The sequence below is a fragment of the Apostichopus japonicus genome, chromosome 23 (genome assembly GCF_037975245.1).
Source record: "Apostichopus japonicus isolate 1M-3 chromosome 23, ASM3797524v1, whole genome shotgun sequence".
Classification (NCBI taxonomy): domain Eukaryota; kingdom Metazoa; phylum Echinodermata; class Holothuroidea; order Aspidochirotida; family Stichopodidae; genus Apostichopus; species Apostichopus japonicus.
Window position 1 is genome coordinate 12,521,738 of NC_092583.1, and position 21,552 is coordinate 12,543,289.

Genomic DNA, 21,552 nt, shown 5'->3' on the forward strand with positions numbered 1-21,552 from the left:
ATCCTCAAAAAAAAAATAATAATAAGTCATCCTCAATACATTAATAAAATACAATACAATTAAAGACATGGCTTACAATAAGGACTAAATGGCATAAACTAAGTTTATTCAATTCAGTATGAGTGAACGTGCTCTTATATGTGTCTCCTATCTGAAACTAATTTCTTTATCTCTGAGAAAATCTTGAAAGAGGAAAGCTTTCTCAATGAAAGAATAAATATAATTATTAATAAATAAAATTATTTATTACCCTAACACCTTAATAAATTGATAAATAAAGTATGTCATCCTTAATAAATTATGATGATATGGTACAATGATGACAGTGCTTATAAACCTACCTTTATGTACGTCACTGGTAGATAACTTGGTGGTGGCAGAGGACAGTCGATGATGGAAATGACAGAACTCTGAGTAATGTTAAGAAACAAACATGTTAGTACATCAAAGGTTCAAAAACAAAAAGAGAGAATTTCTCTTTTCCAGTAAAATTGATTAACCTAATTAGTAACATGATGATATCAAAACAAATTCAAATAAAGATACCATACAAATATATTAGTAAGAAACATGCCACGACAAAAATTTGAAAGGATAAAATTACTTATATCAAGACAAAAATTAATATAACAAATTATGAAACAAATATATTTTGAAAAGATTTAATAAATTGGCAAGAACTTTGAAAAGTTTAAAAATGACTGGTTGCAAGACAAAAACTTTACTATGAGGAACGAAGGAAGATATGTAATAAGAGATGCTACTTACAAACATTAGACACAATTAATTACAATTAAAAAGTGAATAAAAAAATTAAATTAAACTAAATTAAAAACTATTAGAAACCCATACTGATGATGTTAATAATGTGCATAAATTTTAACAGGAGATAGATGAAAGAAAAGAGAAATTAAAAGGCTGGCAATGAAAGGAACGTACAATGGATGGAACTGGTGAACAAGCATTTGTCTTCCGTTCCACCTTAGCTCTCTCACTGCCAGCCATGAATATGTCAAATCTTCCCTTAGAAGGTTGTTTCTGGCTAGAATTACTGGCTGCAGTTGCTCTATTAGTTTCCTTCTCCTTGAAACAATAGAAAAAGACAGTTAACAGGATACTTCCCATGTATCACAAATTTCTAAATGATGGGAAAGTTTTCATCGGGTAAAAGTAATATTAACTACCATCAGCAAACAGAAAGGGCAAAGGAAGTTTCTGTATTTGATAGTTTATCGGCTAAAAACCAACAAAGTTGGTTGTTTTATTTCAGAAAGAATTTGCCTACATCAGAATTCTTACATTAAAGAACTGAAGATGACTAAGAGCATGGTTATAGAAAACAGAGAGGCATCCCTTAGAGTGTTAGCTTAGCGGAGTGTTAGCTCAGTGGTTAACGCCGGTGCCTTCCAATCATAAGGTCCCCGGTTCGCGTCACTCCCAGATTAATGTATGTCGTACAGTTACAGAGTTGTTGACAATTGACAATACATAATCATGGATGCTAAATATGAATGTAAGAGACTGACTTCGGTCAGCTTGCAACTTTGATAAGCCTATGAGGCTTCTTCGCGAGTTCCTACTTGCAGGAGGATCTAATATATATATATATATATATATATACATACATACATACATCTGAAGAGGGTATAGTTATTATAAAGGTTGGTTATTATCCTTGCAGATCACAGAGAAATTTACTTCTACTGGCATGATATATAGAATGGATCCTCTGTCTTGATTTTAACATAGCAACGATTATCAATGTACTAGGAATTTTATCATCATACTTTCAACCACTGTGGAGTTTTTTGGGTAGAGATGGGTAACTTGTAGCTCATGCGTACTAACTGTATAACCTAGCTGTTAGTTTTAATCTTGAACTCATGGTAGACATTCTTGACTTAATAACTACCAGTATTCATCCTTTTTCATGTCTTGTTTTACTCACATTCTGTGATTTTGGGCTGTGAGAATTTGGTTATATTGGTATGGAAAGAATGATGAAACAGATCTGGATGAGATCTCCAGCAAGGATGTGATTTGTTTGGGATTTGTAATCAACTTAAGGCTGGGAATCCAGAGAGTTCAGTTTGAACAAAACAGAACTAATCTGCCTCCTTCTACTCTTTCAAAAACCATTAGTAATAATCTCTATGATTAATTCATTCATTTCCAGAAAGTCTCATGTTTACCCAGCTAGGTGCTCAAATCTGTCTTATTCTTGTCTAAGCCACCTACTGGATTGTGGAAGGGAAACTCTTTTCGGAGAAACAGTACTACAGCGCCTTGGATATTTAAAATATTTAGAACTTTACCAGGTATATAGAAGATCTATCTTCCTCAGGTCTTAAGCTTGTGGCAATAAAGTTGGAAAAGGTTTCTTCAGTTGGTTCGTGTTCATATAGACCTGTTTCTTCATTCTCCATAATACCAACCTTAAAAAGACAGACAAGTCACTTTTACATTATTTACATGTGTAGATAAAGAGAATAAAACAGGTTTCAACAAAAGTTTAGTAAATTATATTTTTAATTCCTGCATTACAATGACTCAAAATATATGGTACACCTAAACAAATGAGCAGATGGCAAAGGGGAGGGGGGGGGAGGTGTATACACCTACACCCTTGTAGAGGAAGTGTCAAAAGTATGGAAGATTCAAAGTCAAAATAAATTGCCGTTATTCAATGTCCTTACCTTGTTAGTACTGAGATGGAATGGAAAGTATTTATTGGTGGCCGATGGTCTGGTCAAGATGACAAACACAACATGTCCAACGACAAGAGTCAAGAGGTACATAGCATGAACCCACTTGGCCCTGTGGAAAAAAAACAATAGACTGCTTTACAAAAGAAATTAGATCTAAAAAATCAGAAGGTTTCCATCTTAGTTTTACACTTCATACTTAATTGTTTGTCTGTGAACCAATTGTCCTCCAACATGCTTTCAGTACTGGATGATTCAGTGATGACAAAATATCAGCAAACAGTGTAATATCTTAAGTTGTTTATATACAAAACTCATCTGAGTTTAATACTTTTGTACATTTTCACTCATCTTTGAATAGGTTTTTTGAAGATGATCTTGTGCAGAAATTTGCACAACTTGAACAAACTTTGGAAAACATTACAAGTTTGTTCACATTTATTTATAAGTTATTATGATTAAATGGGGGAAAGTAATGGTTTTCATGCATAAGTAATTATGCACATGCTATAAAATGAGAAGCACTATTACATAGCTGTGTTAGTAGTGCAAGCACACAGACACACAAAATAGGGCAAGAAAAGTGATGACGAAAACACTGCTCTCACCTACAGTACAGTGGAAGCCAGAAGTTAGAAAAGAGGATCATGACAGGTTCAGCAAGGAACCAAGAGGATGAAAGGATGGTAAATATGAGGTAAAAAGCTCCCTTCTTAGGAAAGTCTTTGAGGGTAAACACTGCTCCATAGATGCACCAGATGGTAGCTGAAGATGATGGAATGTAGTAGAAAACAAGGACAAAGTTCAGAATGTTAGATATTTTAGGTGTAGACATAAAAGGTTAGTGAAAAATGATAATAAATGATGAAAGAAGCTGAAGGATAAAAGATAGCAAGGAGATGGGAACAATATTGAGGAGGTAGACTTCCTTGAAATCATGGGAGTTTAATGTTGCATCATTCAAATGTAGGAAAAATAAATAAATAGAATACCTCAAGAAAAATATCAATCCCAAAACAGTTGACTGAGCTGTTTGAATTGAAATACATATATCTTTATATGTATTTAGCATTACAACTCACCACCAATCCTCATGCCGACAATACCGAGGGCAGCGGGTGTATCGTAGATGTTCTTGACGTCACGCGGATCAGACTGCCCTAAGATGATGTACAATATCGTGTAGCAGAACGCAAACCAGCTGGCAAATGCAATGATCTTCACCTTGCCGACTGTACGGATTGTAAGTCTAAAACAATGGTAAAGGGTAAAATTGTCATTTCAAGCTATTAATCTACATTCAGAGGTACATAAATGGTAACTTTCTCACTCCATTCTGTTTAGTTTGTATAAGGAGCCCCCCCCCCCCCCACCAAAAAAATTATGACTTGTTTCATAATGTTGCTGATCAGCAACTAAAACTGATGTATAATTTAGCTGTAAAAGGCACATTTTATAAACTTAAAAGTGCTAGAAAGGTTATAGAGATTCTCCTTTAAAGCTTTATATTTCTTACATAAGATATAGATTTTACAAGTCTGTTTCAAGAACTTGATTACTGCAATTTGCTCCAGCATTACATGGTCACTGTTTACTAATGTTTCTTAGCCTATTATACAGTATTAAATCATTGTATTATCATGTGCTACATTTTCTTAATAATCTTGTTTTTGTAGAATTCTACACATTTATTTGGCAAACAATCATATGTAAAAAACATTCCATTTTACATTTCTTATTACCTGCAGTGGATGTATAGTATAGCCATACATATTGCATGTATATAAAGTTTGTAATTACAAAATTAACATATATCCCGATACACATGATACTGTCTGCAGTTTACTAACCTTGTAATAGTATAGCCTTTTGATATGACTATCAACATAATAGCAAAGACAATTGATCCTGCTGATGTAAAGTAGTGGCCTATAGAAGATAAACGAAAATATAAAAAGTGACTGAGACAACTGATACATGCAAACACACTAACAGGATTGATGCCCTAGAAGCAAATTGTCAGAAAAAAAAAAATACCCAAAAAACTAGTTACCAGAACAATGTTCTCCAACCTGAAGAAAGACAATAAATCTTTAAACCGTTGTATTTATTATGCAATTACTGCAAACATTTAAACGACTGACTTAAGTATTTACTATCTGCGCCTGCTCTGCCCCAAACCCCACCTCCCCTCCCCCCCCCCACACTTTCCAACAATTTTTAATCATGTCATACAAACAACTTGTTTGTCAATTCAAAAGACAACTTTCTATTCAGGGTAATGTAGTGCATCTTCAAGGCATTAACTTAAGCATAACTAACAAATGCTGACTCAAAAGAAAGTTTAAAGAACGGAAATCCTTACTCGTTGTTTCTAGAAATTCAAGTTATATATAAATATTCAGAGATGGAAAATTTCTTGATGATTCTTACCAAATGAAACTTGCTTTTTTCTCTCAAAACCATCCAAGGAAAATTTATACCAGGCAGTAGTCATGATAACACAGCCAATGAAGTGTAGGCAAAGTGACAAGATCCACATCTTGTAAGTTGTATGTAGCATCTTACGAGACCAGAGTACCACTGCATGAGAAATGAGACAAAGAATTGCCTGGTATTGACCCTATTCTACGATAAATAAGTATACTTTCATTTTTTCTTTATTTGGATTTAATAGTTCCTAATTTGACAGTTCAAGTGGAACATTGAATTACATACCTCCAAAGACAAAGCCAGTTACTATGCATCCAACCATTATTATATCACAGATGAAGGTCACATATAGATTGGCTGTGAAAAAATAAAGAAAATGTGAAAAGAAATGGTCTAAAAAGGGCATTTATTTTTTTTCTTCAGGTTAAGTTTGATATTCAGGAAGAATACATTAACTACCTTGTAACCTGACATGCAGTTACCAGGTATTTTACTCTCTTGTAGATTTGAGGGGGGACCTAATAATGACTGTTAAGAACCATAGTGTCAACCAGTCTAACTTTATAATTCTTTTATACTGATAAACACAGAACACAGATTTCTGAGCTGACTATAGACCAAACATTTATTTCATTCAGATTTACTTACTGTCCTCGTCGGCTGAAAACTCAGTCACGGCACCACGGTTCCGTATGTTGGTTAAATGGAGGTCAAATGTCGCGTTAATGCCTGAATGGCTCCGAGCGTGGCAGTTCATAAACGTAAAGTAGTACCACTGGGCTTCTGAATGACGGAATATTCGATCTCCAAAACAATGGGTGACCTGTTGAAGGAGAAAGAAAGATAAACTACACAAAGCCCTCCGTTTGAGTTTTGTTGCCAACAAAACAGTTTTAAGAGATAACTCAATTCCATCAGTATCAGTACATCATTTTTAAAGCAACCTACACAAAAATTTCAATTTTGCATATACATGTACCATATGTAGTTTATATGATTCTAATTATACTCAATTGTTAAATCACTTTTTGGAATCAATAAAGTCAATCTCAATTTTTTAATATTCGCTACATATCTTGAGGGGCTCAATTTAAGGTTGTCTATGGTTAAATCTAAGTTAACTTCATAACTGACTCAGATGAATGTGCACACCAAGTAATCGGTTACTTACTTCTTTTCCAGTTATTTCTGTTTCAGGTAGACATTTGTGGTAACTGTGACCCTCTATCAGAGGAAAAACAGTTGCAGTAATTCCTAACACTGTGTCCAACTTTTCATAGCACGTCTTTAAAACAAAGAAAACAAAAACAAAACAAATATTAGTCAAATTAAGTTTACAGAAATACATGATATGCCAACCAACAGAGAGGGGGGAAAAAAAGGGAAAAAAATTGGTTTCTAGGGTGAGATTTATGCTACTGCTTGTAACATGCTCTTTTCTGTTATCAATTTTCACAGGAGCTTATGAAACTCCTGTAGGTTTTTTTTTTTACTTTTATTCTGTTGCTTCATTATCCATGTTGAACTGCATGAAGTATAGGAATGAAAAACAACCAACTGCTTTAATTTGGATCAGTCTTCCTGAGAAGTTGAATTACTGACAAACTCATCATAAGATTTAGTCTGATTGGGATATATACACCATGAAGTCAGAACAAGAAATAATTGTAAGTACCACAACATTTTATCAAATATGCTATAAACTCTGAATAATATGAAGGATCAGAGGTGCCTGAAAAAACACTGGAAATTTAAGCAATTTTTAGCATGTTAACATTGAAAGGTAGACTGTTGAACGTTGACCATTAAAAGCTGTTTTATTGTGATGTGTGTTGATTCAAATCACAACTAACAGTAACAGCTGGAACAACAAAAAGCAAAAACAAATACATTGTACAACATGATCATACATAAACACTACAACTTAGTAAAGGTGGTACTTACCATTTCATGTCCATGAGCCCTTATCAAAGGCCATTGTTCGTCAACCCCAAAAAATCCAACCAGATCGCTACAGCAATGTCCCTACAAAGAAAAAATTGATGATAAATATAACAGTTTACATAAAGACCACAGAGGAGTACAATAAAATCAAGCACTTTTGTAGATTGTATTTTCTCAACCCTCTCTTTTGTATGATAAATTAACAATCATCGTCAAATAGTGATAGGTATATTGGGTTTTTTTTCAGAATGCTAATTTGCTCAAATTGTGGGACAACACTTGACAATTATCACTGTTTTAAGATAAACATAGGAAACAAAAGCTCTTTGCTCATGACCCATTGGTACTTACATTTTTGGTAGCAGTGCTGACGTTGTTGATATTTAAACAACCTAAAAGGTTGTAATAACAACAGTGAAAAAGGGATTTCCCTGGGTTTCTGGGGCATGAGCATACCTGGGGCTGGGAATCTGGGGGCATGGTTGCCTGGAAATTTTGTTATACATCCTACAGGGATGTAAGTGCAGCCAAAAAAAAAACCGGAAAAATATTCGGAGACCCCAGGTGAATGCCGTCCTAACACATCCTACTCCTAGCTGACTACTTACACACTATCGTTACTGTATGTTAGGCTAGCTTAGAAGTATTAGCGCTAACACATCCTACCCCTAGTTCTTACTACTTACACACTATCGTTATGTTAGGCTAGCTCAAAGTTACGAATACGTCGCAGCGAACTACGGAATAAAAAACAGTCTCACATTCGAATGCGATCACAAATATCGACTTTCATATGCGTATCCCGTAGATTTACGCCGCTCACAAATATCACAAGCGTTAATTCCAAAACTTATGTCGCGCACCAGCAGTTACGAAGATATTAATTAGCAGTCCAATCAACATGAATTAGGCAAAGTTTTTCAACGACAGAAATGAGCTATAGCGATTTGAAGTTCGCATACATGTACGCAACGATATTCACATGGCACAATGTTGTACAGTGCAATGCGATGATGCGAAACTGGAAATGGTATTTTGAGTGATCGATGAGTGAAAATTGAAGTTAGCTTGCTGCAACGGGCCAGGCATTTTTGCCGCGTTGTGTCTTTGATATTCGAACAATTTTGTGGAACTTTATTGGAATTAAAAAAAAAACGGATTTCCGTAAAAATACGGAAGACTTATTGGAATTAAAAAAAAACCCGGATTTCCGTAAAAATCCGGAAGAGTTACATCCCTGATCCTAATGTCAATCATCCAAACAACACAGAGGCGGCCACCTCACAAAATGAATACCAGGGGAAGCCCTGACATGCATTCATTAATATCAGTGCTATAATAAATGAGCCTTAAATAAGCTACATACTGGACAGTGAAGAGGTTGCACTCACCGCTGGAATTTTAACACTATATTGAAATCTTACATCAGTATTTGGTGCAACGACATATCTTGTGATGTACGACAGGTCCTGTGCAAATATGAAATAAAAAATAAAGTAATTTGTTTTGACTTGTTCATGAACTTATCTGCCAGGTCAAATTCTTGACCAATTTACCTCCGAATTTAATGAAAAAAGTTTACTTTTCAGTTTCTAGGACACTCTGTGAGCCGATCTTTTTTCCTTGAAACAGAAATATATTTGTCATTAATACATTTGATGTTTAAAACAAAATTTCATATATACTATTTACTTTACAAGGGTGAAATTGTTTCAAAAATATGTTACAAAAAAAAGCATTTCTGATTTCAGTAGAAGGGTTTTATCATTACATTTGTCTTTAGGCCACGAGAATGAAAGTTATAGATTTGCGTCCACCGCCCGCATGCCTGAAAAGCTACCGCACGAAAATTTTCATTATTTCCAAAAATTTCATTATAAAAAAAAAAAAAACTTTCCAAATCACGCACAGCGGAAAGACGATCTATTTATCACGTAAATGCAGCTATGAAAACAGTATCATCGCTTTGCCAGTGTTTCGCGGCGTCATCGGGGTCACAGGTCAAATCGCTCCAACCGCACATCGGATTCTCGCAATGTCTCCACGCGCACGCGTGCGTTGATACCATGCATTGTTCTTGTGGAACGAAACGTAAGAAATCCGTTCAATCTTTTATACTTACCTATAGTTTCAAGACTCAAATTGTTGAAATAAAAGGGCTAAACTATAACAAAGTTTATTGACATTGCATACGATATACAAATATTGATGGATGGCATGATCAGAATGTGAAATTTTACGATTCACTGGTCGATGTTCGGCGGTGTTTTTGATCGTCTCCAGTGTAATGCTAAAGCATAGGATAACAAGCAGTTGATCTAGGCCTAGCCTACGTACGTACTGTTCCAGGTCAATGTACTGTAGTGACCAAGTCATGTAGGCTATTATTGTCACTGTGTACATCATGTTGCAGACAGGAGCCCGGTATTTTAACATTTTTTTTAAATTCTATGCATCCCCATCCAGCTAGCCTAGTACTAGTAGCTGTTGTGTTTCAAAGCCAGGGTTTTATTCTCCCCTACTGTGATAGCAAACATGGCATTTTGAAGTCGTTTATATACCACTTGCGTGAATGGTTTATGTAGATAGCTACGCATGCGCAGTTGTAAATAATGAATAATGAGAAAAAGCCTGTGTTTTCAAAAAAGTCCGGACACAAATCTATAACTTTCATTCTCGTGGCCTTAAATTAGCTGCTGATAGAGAAGGTGCTAAAAAGTGTCTAGGCCTACCAAACTATTTTATAAGGAGAATGTAGTGGCCTTAAACATGTTTACAAATACAAGCACACAGACCAGAGTGTGCTGGCCTTAGGTCTAGACTAAATTATGAAAGTTAAAGTTGTTTGCTACAATATTCCTCATTTTGTATGGAATGTTTCATGCTTCGATCAGTCTGCATTCTCATAGACTCAGCTTTCAATCATTAATTTTAGAGCTTAGAGTAGACCAAGCTCCTGTTTCAGTCAGAATGAATGTATTTACTATCTCTGGTTTGGTTGCTAATACTAATTACTATTATATTATGCTAGTGGTGTAGTGTTAGGCCTAAGCTAAGCCCAACGTTATGCCATTGCACTGATTATACACTGAAGGCTAAGTCTGTTCAAGATGTTGCTAGGTTACTGCAAAAGTCATAATTGTAGTAGCACATCTTCCGTGGCTATTGGCTAACGGTTACGAACACAATATCATTAGGATAGGCTAATTACCTCCCTACGTCATAATACTTGAACGGGGACAGAGTGACCGAGCGAACATGGACTCCGAGTCCGACTAATTAACGTATGCCAAGATACATAGGCAAATATCATGTTAGTAACGGCAAAGTTAGCCTAACATTAATTTCACTGTTTTATCGGGGTTAGGCTAAAACTATAACTTGGGTCAAGATGAAGAACAAGTCAAATACACCTTCATTGGGCCCTAACTATATCAATATGCCTTTTAATGGAACAACATCTAACAGTTACAATAACTTAATAAGCCTGTTTTCAGTTGGGTCCTAAAGTTCACCCTTTGTGTCATTTGAAGGATTGTTCTAAAGAAATTCATCCATATTTGTTATATTCATCGCTCATAACTTAGCCTATTGTACTGACTACTGGCTTCAATTTTTACTTCTGCACTTACCGTTTCGAAACTTTCTTCGGTATGTCCTATAACTCTCAGGGCATTGTAATCTCTAACCATGAAAGCAGCTAACAGGATGAAAATAAATTCTATTTTCAATGGTGTCTCCATTACCGAATTCCTTTCTTTCGAAGAAACTGAAGTTTCTTCAAAAGTTCCCACGATTCGGCGCACGTCTGTACTCAACAGAGATTGAGCACAAACTGTGCATGTTACATATACTGTGCATGTACAATGTATACACTGTATGCAATGTATGTATGTACGTACGCACACTGTTGCTATGTTTACGAACGACTTGTCACAATGTCATTCTTCTATCTGATTGGCTAATAGTTGCATGTAGCGCGTTTCACGTAACAGCGGTATAGAAGCTCATACCATCCATTATGTGACTGGAAATTGAGTTTTGCGATAGGTTTGTAAGTTTTTGTATTTCACAGATTGCTCTAAGGTTGCAACTTTCATTATTGTGACTAGGTCACGCAGAACTCACAGGCAGTTAATTTATACATGCATAATTCCACATGGATACAACAGATTTAAAGTATTATATATATGTGTTTAAAACTGAACCCCCTATAAAGCCAATCTAATTACAAAACATTTTGCAGCGACTGATCACGATACAGGCACAGATATGTTAACCGTAACTTTAGACCTAATTACATCGTTCCTAGTGAAATTATGATGTAGGAAAGTGTCGAATTATGTTTCATAGTTCCCAATAATTCCTTTAGAGCTTCACTTTTAGTTCGGGTTCAACCTTTTGTGAAATGTTTGATACTATTCAGCCTGACGTCATCACACTTGTTATGGAGATCCGTAGATGAAAACAAACCGTTGCTTAGAAGCCAAACACTGTTCTGCGTACAAACTTACAGTACGTATGTACACGCACGAACAGGATACGCGAACGCATGTATGCAAGTGACAGTCAGAGATGTTTTATACAAACCCGAATGCTCTATGTACTTGATCAGATTGTCAAACACGTACGTCTGAAGACGCGCGCGTTTAGTGGCGTCGAGTGATTTTTCCCGTATGTGTGTAAGAACTATTTGTGTCATCAATGTACAGCGCAGTATACAAAATCGTTGACGAAAAAGTATGTCTTATTGTTTGTTTGTTTCCAACGCTTTGGTAAATGCATATTTAATGACAGCGCAGGTGAATGGCGTTGTGGTTTTATTCCTTGTTGATCAAACAGGACAGATAACAAGATAAAAAAAGAAGGCAACTAACAAAAGAAGGCATGCGCGCAACACACAACAATTTGTAGCATATTACTACGTTAGCTAAAGTACACCATTGTATTCAATAGGGTACACCAACCGTCTGATCTATAGCACACGAGGTGAATAATCTCATTTACCATAAAATTGCAATCTAAATAACTTGGTTTTTGTATCAGAATATCTTCTCTTTTCATTGTATCGGATTTTCCACTGGTCATCTCAGAGTTATTTTCTACTTTTGGACTGTCTAGATTAAAGCAATACATATTGATGTTAAGAACATCGAATTACGAATCAACATTTAAATATACAGTATGTCTCAGTGTTTCTATGCATATTTAATTGTTATTAAAGTACGTCAATGTTGAGGCAAGAGGTACTATGCCTGTTTAGCAGTGTGCTGAGAATTTAGTAACTGTTATTGTCTGAATCATGTACATTGTATCGAACAAACCACATTAAAAGGGTTGAAATTGATTGGCACTCTTGACATGAAAAAAACATTTAGCCTCGTTTTCCAGTGCCCTTTTCCAAATTAAGAAAAAGATTTAATAATGAAAAACTAATATGTTGTGTATATGATGAATTAAAAATAACCTACTCATATTATGATTTTACTATGCATGACACAGGGATAAGTTCCCTTTGTTGTAGCATGGTCATAATTGACGCACTTAAGGATTTGATCAACGATGTCTATCAACGAAAAATCCGAATCACTAAACTGTATGTGGTTTTGATATGCGTGGTTCCTAAGAAATGTAATGATCCCAAAATAGTTATTGTTCTGTGCATAAGAAACGTACAATTGAGCAGAACTTGACCACAAAATGTCTGGCCTGTCAAGTTCTTTCATACCCCTAAATTGACACATTTGTCGATAAGCTAACTGTAACTTTTGTGTAAGTATACATCAATTGACTCTGAATGCTGTTTGCTATGCTCTGAGCCTCTAAGCTCAGACAGGTCAAGTCCCAGAGAGTAGTAATATCATGCTGAGGTAATTTTGGTTAGTTTTAGGGAGTATAAGATTTCCAAATCCCTTAAATAGGTGCAAAACTGGGGGGGGGGGGTGTTATAAGCTTAAGAAAACCACCATTTGATCAGCACATATAACTGAAATGAAGTTAAACTCATGAAATATGTAACTCTGCCTCGCTGCAAAAGGTTTTAGGTTGCCTGCTGTATCGTTACTAGTAAAATTTGAAGGTGTGTCAATTACGAAGGTGCGTCAATTATGAAGCCTTTACTATAATATCCCTTTCCCTTATTATGATTTTTGTATCACTGCTAGCTTAGTATACATTGCAAGTTTACTATAAATTTGCTATACGAATAATGTTTCAACTGAAAAATGATTACTCTGCGTTCAGTACTCATTTAAAATTCCATCAATTGGTTTTCAATTTTTGTGTCAACAATCTAGGATAGAACACGTTCTCCTTACCAAATTTATTATAAATTGCTATATGTGTACCAGAAAAAAACGATTACCCAAAATCCTGCAACAATTGAACATTTCATGTTGGTATGTCTCTCATGAAGAAAGCTTTACAGGTCGTTCCGTCATCAGTATTAATTACATGCTTAGACTACGTAGCTCATTGACAGGGGCGGACTGGCCCATTGGGAATCCGGGAAATTTCCAGGGGGAAGCACCTATGTCAAGGGCCTCGGGGCTTCATATATGCTATTACCATAATATCCATACAGCACAGTTGAGAGGTCACCTGTTGAATGCACTCAATTTACTGTTAACTTCAGATGAAATTGTGAATACTGATGCAGAGGTCCGTTGCAATACACCTATGCCTACCATAAGAAACCAAAATTTGACAATTAGGGGCCCCGATATACGGTATATACCTTTTAATCATTTTGGAAATGAGGCTTATTTTTGAAATACATGATAAACATATTACACAGACAACATATTTGCCGTCCAAGGCGTTCCACATTTGTTCTAGTTTGCAGTGGGTTTTGCCGGGTGGGGTGGCTCTTTTCTCATGATGATCTTTCCCGGTGACCATTTTATACCAGTTCGCGGCCCCTGCTCATTGGCGTATCCATTTTACTCGTAAAAGGAGGATTTCATTCAAAGAACTGATATTAGTTATATCTTTATCCAACTGTATCGTTTCGCATTTCTGATTCATAGCAGAGAGTACTGACACCCAACCATAGAGCAGAATACTGCTCTATGCACCCAACAGAACTTAACCACCGTGTTGACTTAGTTCGTATTTACGTACACCCTGGCGGACAAAGGTCACAGAAATTAATACATTGTGACCTCTATTCGTCCCTGGCAATATGGTCGCTATTCCGACATCTGGCGGCAAGTTTAACTTTCGATTTAAGCATGCGAACTGCAGATAGTAACCAATCCATTAGGCTTCACAAATAGTTGTAACTTGTAAGGTGGGTTTGAAATGTTTATACTGTGAACTCTTCATAGCATAAGACATGGTGTGCCTAGTCCTGATGGAAGACCCTGTTCGACCTAATGTTAGGCCAAATCACCATTGCCACTAGGCTAGTCTAGTTATGTTACTTGTTGCTGCTGTGTTATGCCAGCCGTGTCAGTGTGTTTCTGTTAGCACTATGTTAGTGTAGGCTAAGGCCAAACTTAGGCTACTGTAGGCCAAGCTAATTGTAAATTGTTGCAGGTTCAAACATTGTGTCATATCAAAAGTCCATTACAAATCTGTTCTCTGGAAAGTACATCAACTTTTGGACAAAATCACACATCTTTGAGTGAATATTGAATTTCCTCTTTTTTCTCTTGACCATTTGGATTCAGTCCAAAGGTGTAAAAACCTCGATGAGTTAAACTGGTTTGTCCCAATTTTATTTGGGTCAAGAGTACTTTTGCAAATTTACTGAACTTCTGGAAATGAAGATTTCCTGCTTTGTGTACATGGACAATCATTGCATGACATTTTAAAAGTAGTACACTCAAGTGGCAAAGTGTGACATTTGTGGCCATTGGATGTACTTGAGATTGTGCCACAAATTTAGAGCATTAGATGTAACATGTTTAACATTCAAGGGCATGTACTGTGACAATACTTGTTGATACAGTTCTTTTCATAAATTTTGTGTTCTCCTAGTTTCAGTGGCCTGCTGATCTACTTTCAAAGAGCTGTCTTAATGGTTGACTGCCCTCCGGAGGCAATTTCTTGATGTTCAAACCTCGAACTAAAATAGCGCCACCAGTAAATGAAATTGAGACGATTTGTCATAACAAGATAAAATCAGAATAAATGTGATAAGTACGCATATTATATATTGAGGCATAGATTATATACATTCAATTTTTGAATATTTTGACATGAAGTGTTTTGCAGCAGTATACGACAATATCATGTATAAAACATTATCAAACACAAGCATATTTTACTAGCAAAGCATGATTTCCTGATAGTTGAGTGCTAGGGGTCAGGCCTAGAATTTCACAATTTTAGAAACTTGCTAAAAAATGCAGTGCTTAAATATCGCACTGGCAAATCATGTTGTCACTGGCATTTTTCATAACTAAAGCATGCATCAGTCACCAGCGACGTAGCCAGGAAGTTGAAGGGGGGGGGGGGAGCACTTTTTGCGATTGATATGGATTTTCAAAGTTGTAGGCACGACTATCTGAGCAGAGCGCCACCATCGGTTGGCGCTTAGCGTACAAGAAAATTTTTGGTTTTACAAACCCCCCAGATGGCCGGAAACGGCCCTTCCCAAATGTTCATTCTGGTTCCCTGGCCTCTTGCTAACTTGAGACACCTCATTCAATATCTCTTTTAAACCCAAAAAACAAGCGAGTTAAAATAGTACGTAATTCAATAATACATAATGTATTAAAATTAGCAAGGTACACAAGGGCGGCGGAAGCACTTTTAATCTGGGGGGGGGGCACCGACGTCAAAGGGCACTTTGCAGAAATTCGATTGGACTGATGCAGCCTGATATTTAGTACCCTTTATAAATCTTATTGTATTATCTTATTTGCGTATACACATCACTCCATCAACGCCCCCCCCCCCCCCCGTCTTAGTAGTCTTACTTTTCAACTTCTGATACTTGTAGATACAAAGATAGGCCAGAAATGTCTTTGATACAACCATAGCCAGTAATTGTCTTTGATACAAATGTAGCTAGTAAATGTTTATCGAAAAAGGCTGTTTTGGAACTTGGAACGCCGATCGTGACAACAGGCAACAAAGTGCTGCAGCTCTATACATATAAAGTCTGTTAATCAACGATAGGCTTATTTGACTGTGGAATGTTCTCAACTGAAATTTTATCTGCGTAAACGGGTTCTTAAGTAGATGTTAAAAAACTGACAAGATCGTATCCTAGTCTTTTTCGGCGGGTAGAGTATTGAATGAAACGGCACGCGATATGAATGACAGCCTAGATGACAGAAGAATAGGTCACCTAATTTAGCCATAATCTTGCTACGTTCATTTCAATAGTTTTTCCTGTCTAGGCTCTTAAACTCGTCCAGCAAGCTTATGGATTTGAATTATGGGTGTTTTAATAAAAAAGATAACTTGGCCAAAAAAGTGTAAGCCCAGGCCTACAGTGCTACATACTGGCTACGCCCCTGATAGTTCTAAATTAGGATTAGATCTCTTACTGAAATATCGCTGACCCAATAAGGTGATCAAGAGTACAAGTTTTATGTAGAAAAAGGGCACATTTTTAACCTGAGGAAAAGTTGGGGGGGGGAACTTGCCCCCTGTGCCCCCCGGTTCTGCCGCCCTTGAAGGTTCATGTACAGAGTAGTCTTACTTTTCAACTTCTGATACTTGTAGATACAAAGATAGTCCAGAAATGTCTTTGATACAACTGTATAGCTAGTAAATGTTTAAGTTAGCCTAATAAGAGAAGGCGAGAGCTATCCGACGATTGCCATCTGATGCAAATTTCTCAAGTGTTTTCTCAACTGAAATATTATCTGCGTAAACGGGTTCTTAACTACATGTTAAAAAACTGACAAGATCGGATCCTTTAGTCTTTTTCGGCGGGTACAGTGTTGAATGAAACTATCGTGCTACATACTGGTTACGCCCTGATCATATGATATCATTATCAGCAGATTTTGTTTCCTGTTTAAATTCTTTTACATGTTCTTTTACATAATATATCAGAAAGACAAACATAGTGCTCTTTTACAAGTTTTCCAGTAGGATGATTCTTGTTTATTGTCCAATGTCTGGACTTTAATACATTTGACGAACTTAACTGATGGACAATATAAACTTTCATATTTTGTAATACAGCCAGATATGCAGTGGCCTAAAAACAAATATCGTTATCGCAGTGTATTAGCAGTGTAATAATTATTTATAGGAAGTGCGTATCACGTACGATTGCTAGCTTAGCTTCATAACATGCTGTTCGTGCAACAACTTAGGACGACTCATTGAACAAACGTTGTCGACATTGTTGTGCATACAGTTCGTGACATTCCATAGAGTGCGGTTAGGTAGGCAATATGTATTTTATTATGCAGTGGCCAACTGTAGGCTTGTAATTGGCTATAAGCTAAATTAAGCTAATTGCATCTGCCAAACTAAGTAAGTAGTTGAATCAGTAGGCGTGAATGTTACTAAGATTACAATCGAGTTAACGGAGCTGACGAGAATTCAAGATCAAAAGAGCACTGACAAAATACCATGCTAAAACAACGACAGTTTAAAAAAAAAATCGACACTGAAAGGGGGGGAGCGGTCGCTCCCCCTGCTCCCCCCCTGGCTACGTCCCTGTCAGTCACTGTACATGCTTGTGGGAGTGGCCCAATACTATTTGCTGATAATAAGTAGGTAATATGTTAGGTACAGAAAATATGTTATTTTATTACTGGAAATTTTTACCTGACATCATGTGTATATATATGTTCTTCATGTCTACTAAAAAGAAATTGTAAGATCCCTTTTTTTTGCAACTGGTAAACAGTAATATCCAATGCCAGTTAGCCAGTATATAGCCTGAATTTTGAGGTCTGAATGTGAACAAGTTTGGGACCCTAGAAGTTAAGTCTTCACTTACTTAATGGTGAAAGTAACTGATTATTTTTTATTTTTGGGGGGGCTTTCAGAAATATGAAAATTTAAACCATTGGTGTGTTCTTACAGTAACTGTACATGTTGTAATTTTGAGTTAAAATAGTATTCAAATGTTGCAAAATTGTTGAACTTAGCCATGGTGGATCGATGTCTGTATGATAAACATTAATTTTTTTCCTAACCTTTTATATCTATAAACATCTAGTAGCACCACAGGTTGTTAACTTTAAGGTGCCAACAAATGGCATAACAATCACTGAGCTATCTTTATTTGGCTCACAACAATCCACTGATAAAACTTTTCATGCCCTCTGGTTATATTGTTCTGTCAACAATGAATATTGTTCTGTCAGCCATGATTCACAGTATGTTGTAATATATATCTTCCCTTTAACACGCATGACAACAGAATATTGCCAGTGTAAAAACACATGGAACTACAAATTTGCTTTATACGTACCCAAGGTGTCTCTTGAAAACAATACATTACAGCAATAGGTTAATAATAGACTACAAAGTCTTTGTTAATAACCTAAAACTATTCTCCACTGGACAGACCTTTTGTTAGAGCTCTTTACAAAAGTTGTTCTTGTGGTTATATGCCATGTCTCAAAGAATATCAGACTGTTCCATTCTGACAGAGCATTTAATAGGTTTTGGTGGTAAAGTCGAAATGGCTCCGTCTATTTTAACCAGGGTTGTCTTATAACGAGGAAGGGGTGCGGGAGTGTGGGTGGGGTGGGGTGGGGGTGGGGGTGGGGAGGCAAAGTAAGAGCTTACTTGAAGTTGTTTTGTTATCTTTGCTTCACAGCGCACCAATTAATCAAAGGTAATATGGCAAAGCAGGAATTAACTTGTGATGGTGACCCAATGTAGGACAGAGAAGAAATGGATTCATCAGGAATGCTTTTAAGGGTGCGAAGACTGGCGCACAACGAAATGTCTCATGCCTGTAAGCTGACCTAGTTTTGAATGAGGTGTAACAGAAGTGTTAGACACCACCATCGATCCCAGAAAATACACACGCAGCTTGCTATCGTCGGTAATTAGACACTAGTGCACAGTCAGTACGTACACTACGGTCAATACCCACAACACAGTGTAAATAGCAGTGATGGACATCTCAGGTCTAGATAAAAGATAACAAGCTATCACATTTCATTACTGTCTGCATTTTGTAGCGACACAAACAAAACGTCACTTGCAAGCAACGGAAAGTTAACTTTTTCAGATGGCTGCACGCGGTTTGGTGCGAGTCTTCAATGCCTTTAATTGCTTCTGAGTTGAGGGCAGGGGTTGGATAGAGGGTAGGGAAGTGGAGGATGAAGAATATGAACTTAAGTATATCACCACGAAACAATGAGGTAGTTATATAACAGACAGGCTGATGGCAAAGAACCACATGAAGTTTTGCAGTCATAAAGTCAGAGCAACATATACATACCTACTGTAGCATTTAGGGCTCAATTAAACTGATGGCATTTGTCATCAGGGGACTTTTATTTTCAAGAAAATGCTGCTAACCCATCAAAAATTACCTTACCAACTGAAGCATCAACTTGCAGTGCGAATACCATCGGTGCCCTATATATATATTCAAACAAAGTATTCAACCGTAGATTTGTTCAAGAACAATGTAAAATTAGGTCTACTCTCAGAGCTTGAAAGATATTCGGAAGAAACAATAACCCTTAATTAGGTACTGTAGTAAAACTCGAACACTTGAACTTTACAATTGTTGCCCAAATATCAAGTTTAACTCAGAAATTGTTTGTGTACTCTCAGTCTGTCTGTGCATTGTGGAAAACAAAATGAAAGCTTTGCGCCTCATGAAAACCTTTGCCATTTTTGTGCCATTGTGTCTATTAATTTTACTCATATGTACCATCAAAGCTAGCCCACTACCCAAAGTTGCTAGGCCCAAAGATGGTACATTTACCTTGACCCTCTCCAAAAGTACATCAAGGTATGTTGCATCATTTATTTTGTAACAATTTTATTTAAAAACAATATTTGTAGCATGTAACAATAACAATATCATTAAAACTTGTAGAATCTTTTTGTAAAAGTTTTTTTTTTTTTCTTGAGCGTCAAATTCGGCCCAAGAATTAGTTACACATCCTCCTTCCCGTCCTCTCTCCAACCCCCCCCCCCCCTCCCGCCCTGATTCCTCACTCTCATAAAGAGTACAAAATATCAATATCAGTCAACATAAGAAACTTGAAAAGATGGTACCAAACGTCCAATGAAATGAAAGAACGCACAGATAGTATGTAGTTTACACACTTTCAGTGTCAATCATTATACTTGTAAGTTCTGCAACCCTGTACCAAGGTCTGGTGTCCATAGACTGGTGGCCTTGGAAAGCAGTGAAGCCTAACATTACTGCAGCAAGGTCACAAGTTCAACTTAACAAAGATTCATTCTTTTCACCACTTTTTATTGTGTGTTTTTTTTTTGTCCATAAACAACTTTGCCCTTTCAAATTAATTAAAGAAAAATCTAAGCAGAATTCATTGCAACCTATCCTGATATGATATGTGTGAGTCCCAGTCCTTCATGGGACTATAAATAGAGCAAAAGAAGACAGCACAAAAAATAGTGGTACCAAAATTAATTGTAGACAAACTACCATGTTTTATATCACCCCTAGCTGTGAATATCTTAAAACAGTGATGTATCACAAAAACTAGGAATATACATGTACCATGGAAACAGCTAGCTAATATACTCCAAAAATGTTAAAATATGCTTAAACCAATTGGTGGGTCATTTTAACCAGATCTAGCCATTGTGCCCTTTAAGGTCTTTATCTGCCACAAGGCTGGTGAGGTCACCAATGGGCCTGATACAGGTGACTGTTGTTTGCCTCTTAAAATGATTCAAGTCTGACCAATGGAATTTCTTCTTCCATTGTATTCTATCTGCCTTTTGTCACGAGTCAATAACGTATTGATTTTTTGCTATCATTTAGGATGATACATGAATGGATTAGGCCCTGGGTAACCATACAATAGCCTTGACTCACTACACTGAGGTCTATGAGTAGCAGGGCCAGGAATTGTGTGGTGTAGGTGTTAAGTATAATTAAGATGTGCTTTCAGCATTGATGTGAAGTCAGTATCTATGGGCTGTATCAGCACTTGGGTTTTTTAAATGTTCAGTGTTTACAATTTGCATGGCAGTTTGAAGGTGGCCAAATGTAAAAAAAAAATGTGAGCTGAAGATGATACTGAAATGTTATATGCCACTAGTGATGACTTTTCTACTTCATGTATTGACAAGCTTGTATCAGGTGTCATACACCAAGTTATAATGCTGGAGGTGATTGATTTACTCTCTTTAAAGCAAGAACTCAGTGGATAAGGGACCAAAGTCTTTAATGTTGCAACACACTTTAAGGGCACAAATCTATAGAGGAGACTAAGTAATTTAGGACAGAGAAACATTTTTATTTGCAAGGAAATTGTGGTAACAGGCAATACATTAATGCCTATCAGACAGAGACTGCGACACAGGTTTGGTTGGGAGTTCA

General features: G+C 36.5%; 2 protein-coding genes across 3 annotated transcripts in view; one reads left to right on the forward strand and one right to left on the reverse strand.

Annotated features, from left to right (window-relative positions):
* The window catches only part of LOC139964954 (uncharacterized), a 28,963-nt gene extending 18,035 nt beyond the window's left edge, over window positions 1-10,928 (reverse strand). Inside the window, exons 1-14 of the mRNA XM_071967063.1 lie at window positions 10,715-10,928; window positions 8,474-8,551; window positions 7,083-7,163; window positions 6,310-6,423; window positions 5,787-5,961; window positions 5,424-5,495; window positions 5,139-5,288; window positions 4,556-4,634; window positions 3,788-3,954; window positions 3,314-3,470; window positions 2,697-2,817; window positions 2,316-2,435; window positions 940-1,083; window positions 342-410 (exon numbers count right to left, since the gene is read on the reverse strand). Coding sequence (XP_071823164.1) covers window positions 342-410; window positions 940-1,083; window positions 2,316-2,435; window positions 2,697-2,817; window positions 3,314-3,470; window positions 3,788-3,954; window positions 4,556-4,634; window positions 5,139-5,288; window positions 5,424-5,495; window positions 5,787-5,961; window positions 6,310-6,423; window positions 7,083-7,163; window positions 8,474-8,551; window positions 10,715-10,825 — 1,638 coding nt within the window. The 5' untranslated portion in view covers window positions 10,826-10,928. The remainder of the gene's footprint in view (window positions 1-341; window positions 411-939; window positions 1,084-2,315; window positions 2,436-2,696; window positions 2,818-3,313; window positions 3,471-3,787; window positions 3,955-4,555; window positions 4,635-5,138; window positions 5,289-5,423; window positions 5,496-5,786; window positions 5,962-6,309; window positions 6,424-7,082; window positions 7,164-8,473; window positions 8,552-10,714) is intronic.
* Window positions 10,929-14,230: 3,302 nt separating this feature from the next.
* The window catches only part of LOC139964987 (low-density lipoprotein receptor-related protein 2-like), a 66,185-nt gene continuing 58,863 nt past the window's right edge, over window positions 14,231-21,552 (forward strand). Inside the window, exon 1 of one of the 2 annotated variants that reach the window (XM_071967112.1) lies at window positions 14,231-14,373. The gene's annotated coding sequence lies outside the window, so the exon portion shown is untranslated. The remainder of the gene's footprint in view (window positions 14,374-21,552) is intronic. The other variant, XM_071967111.1, reaches the window with a different exon arrangement.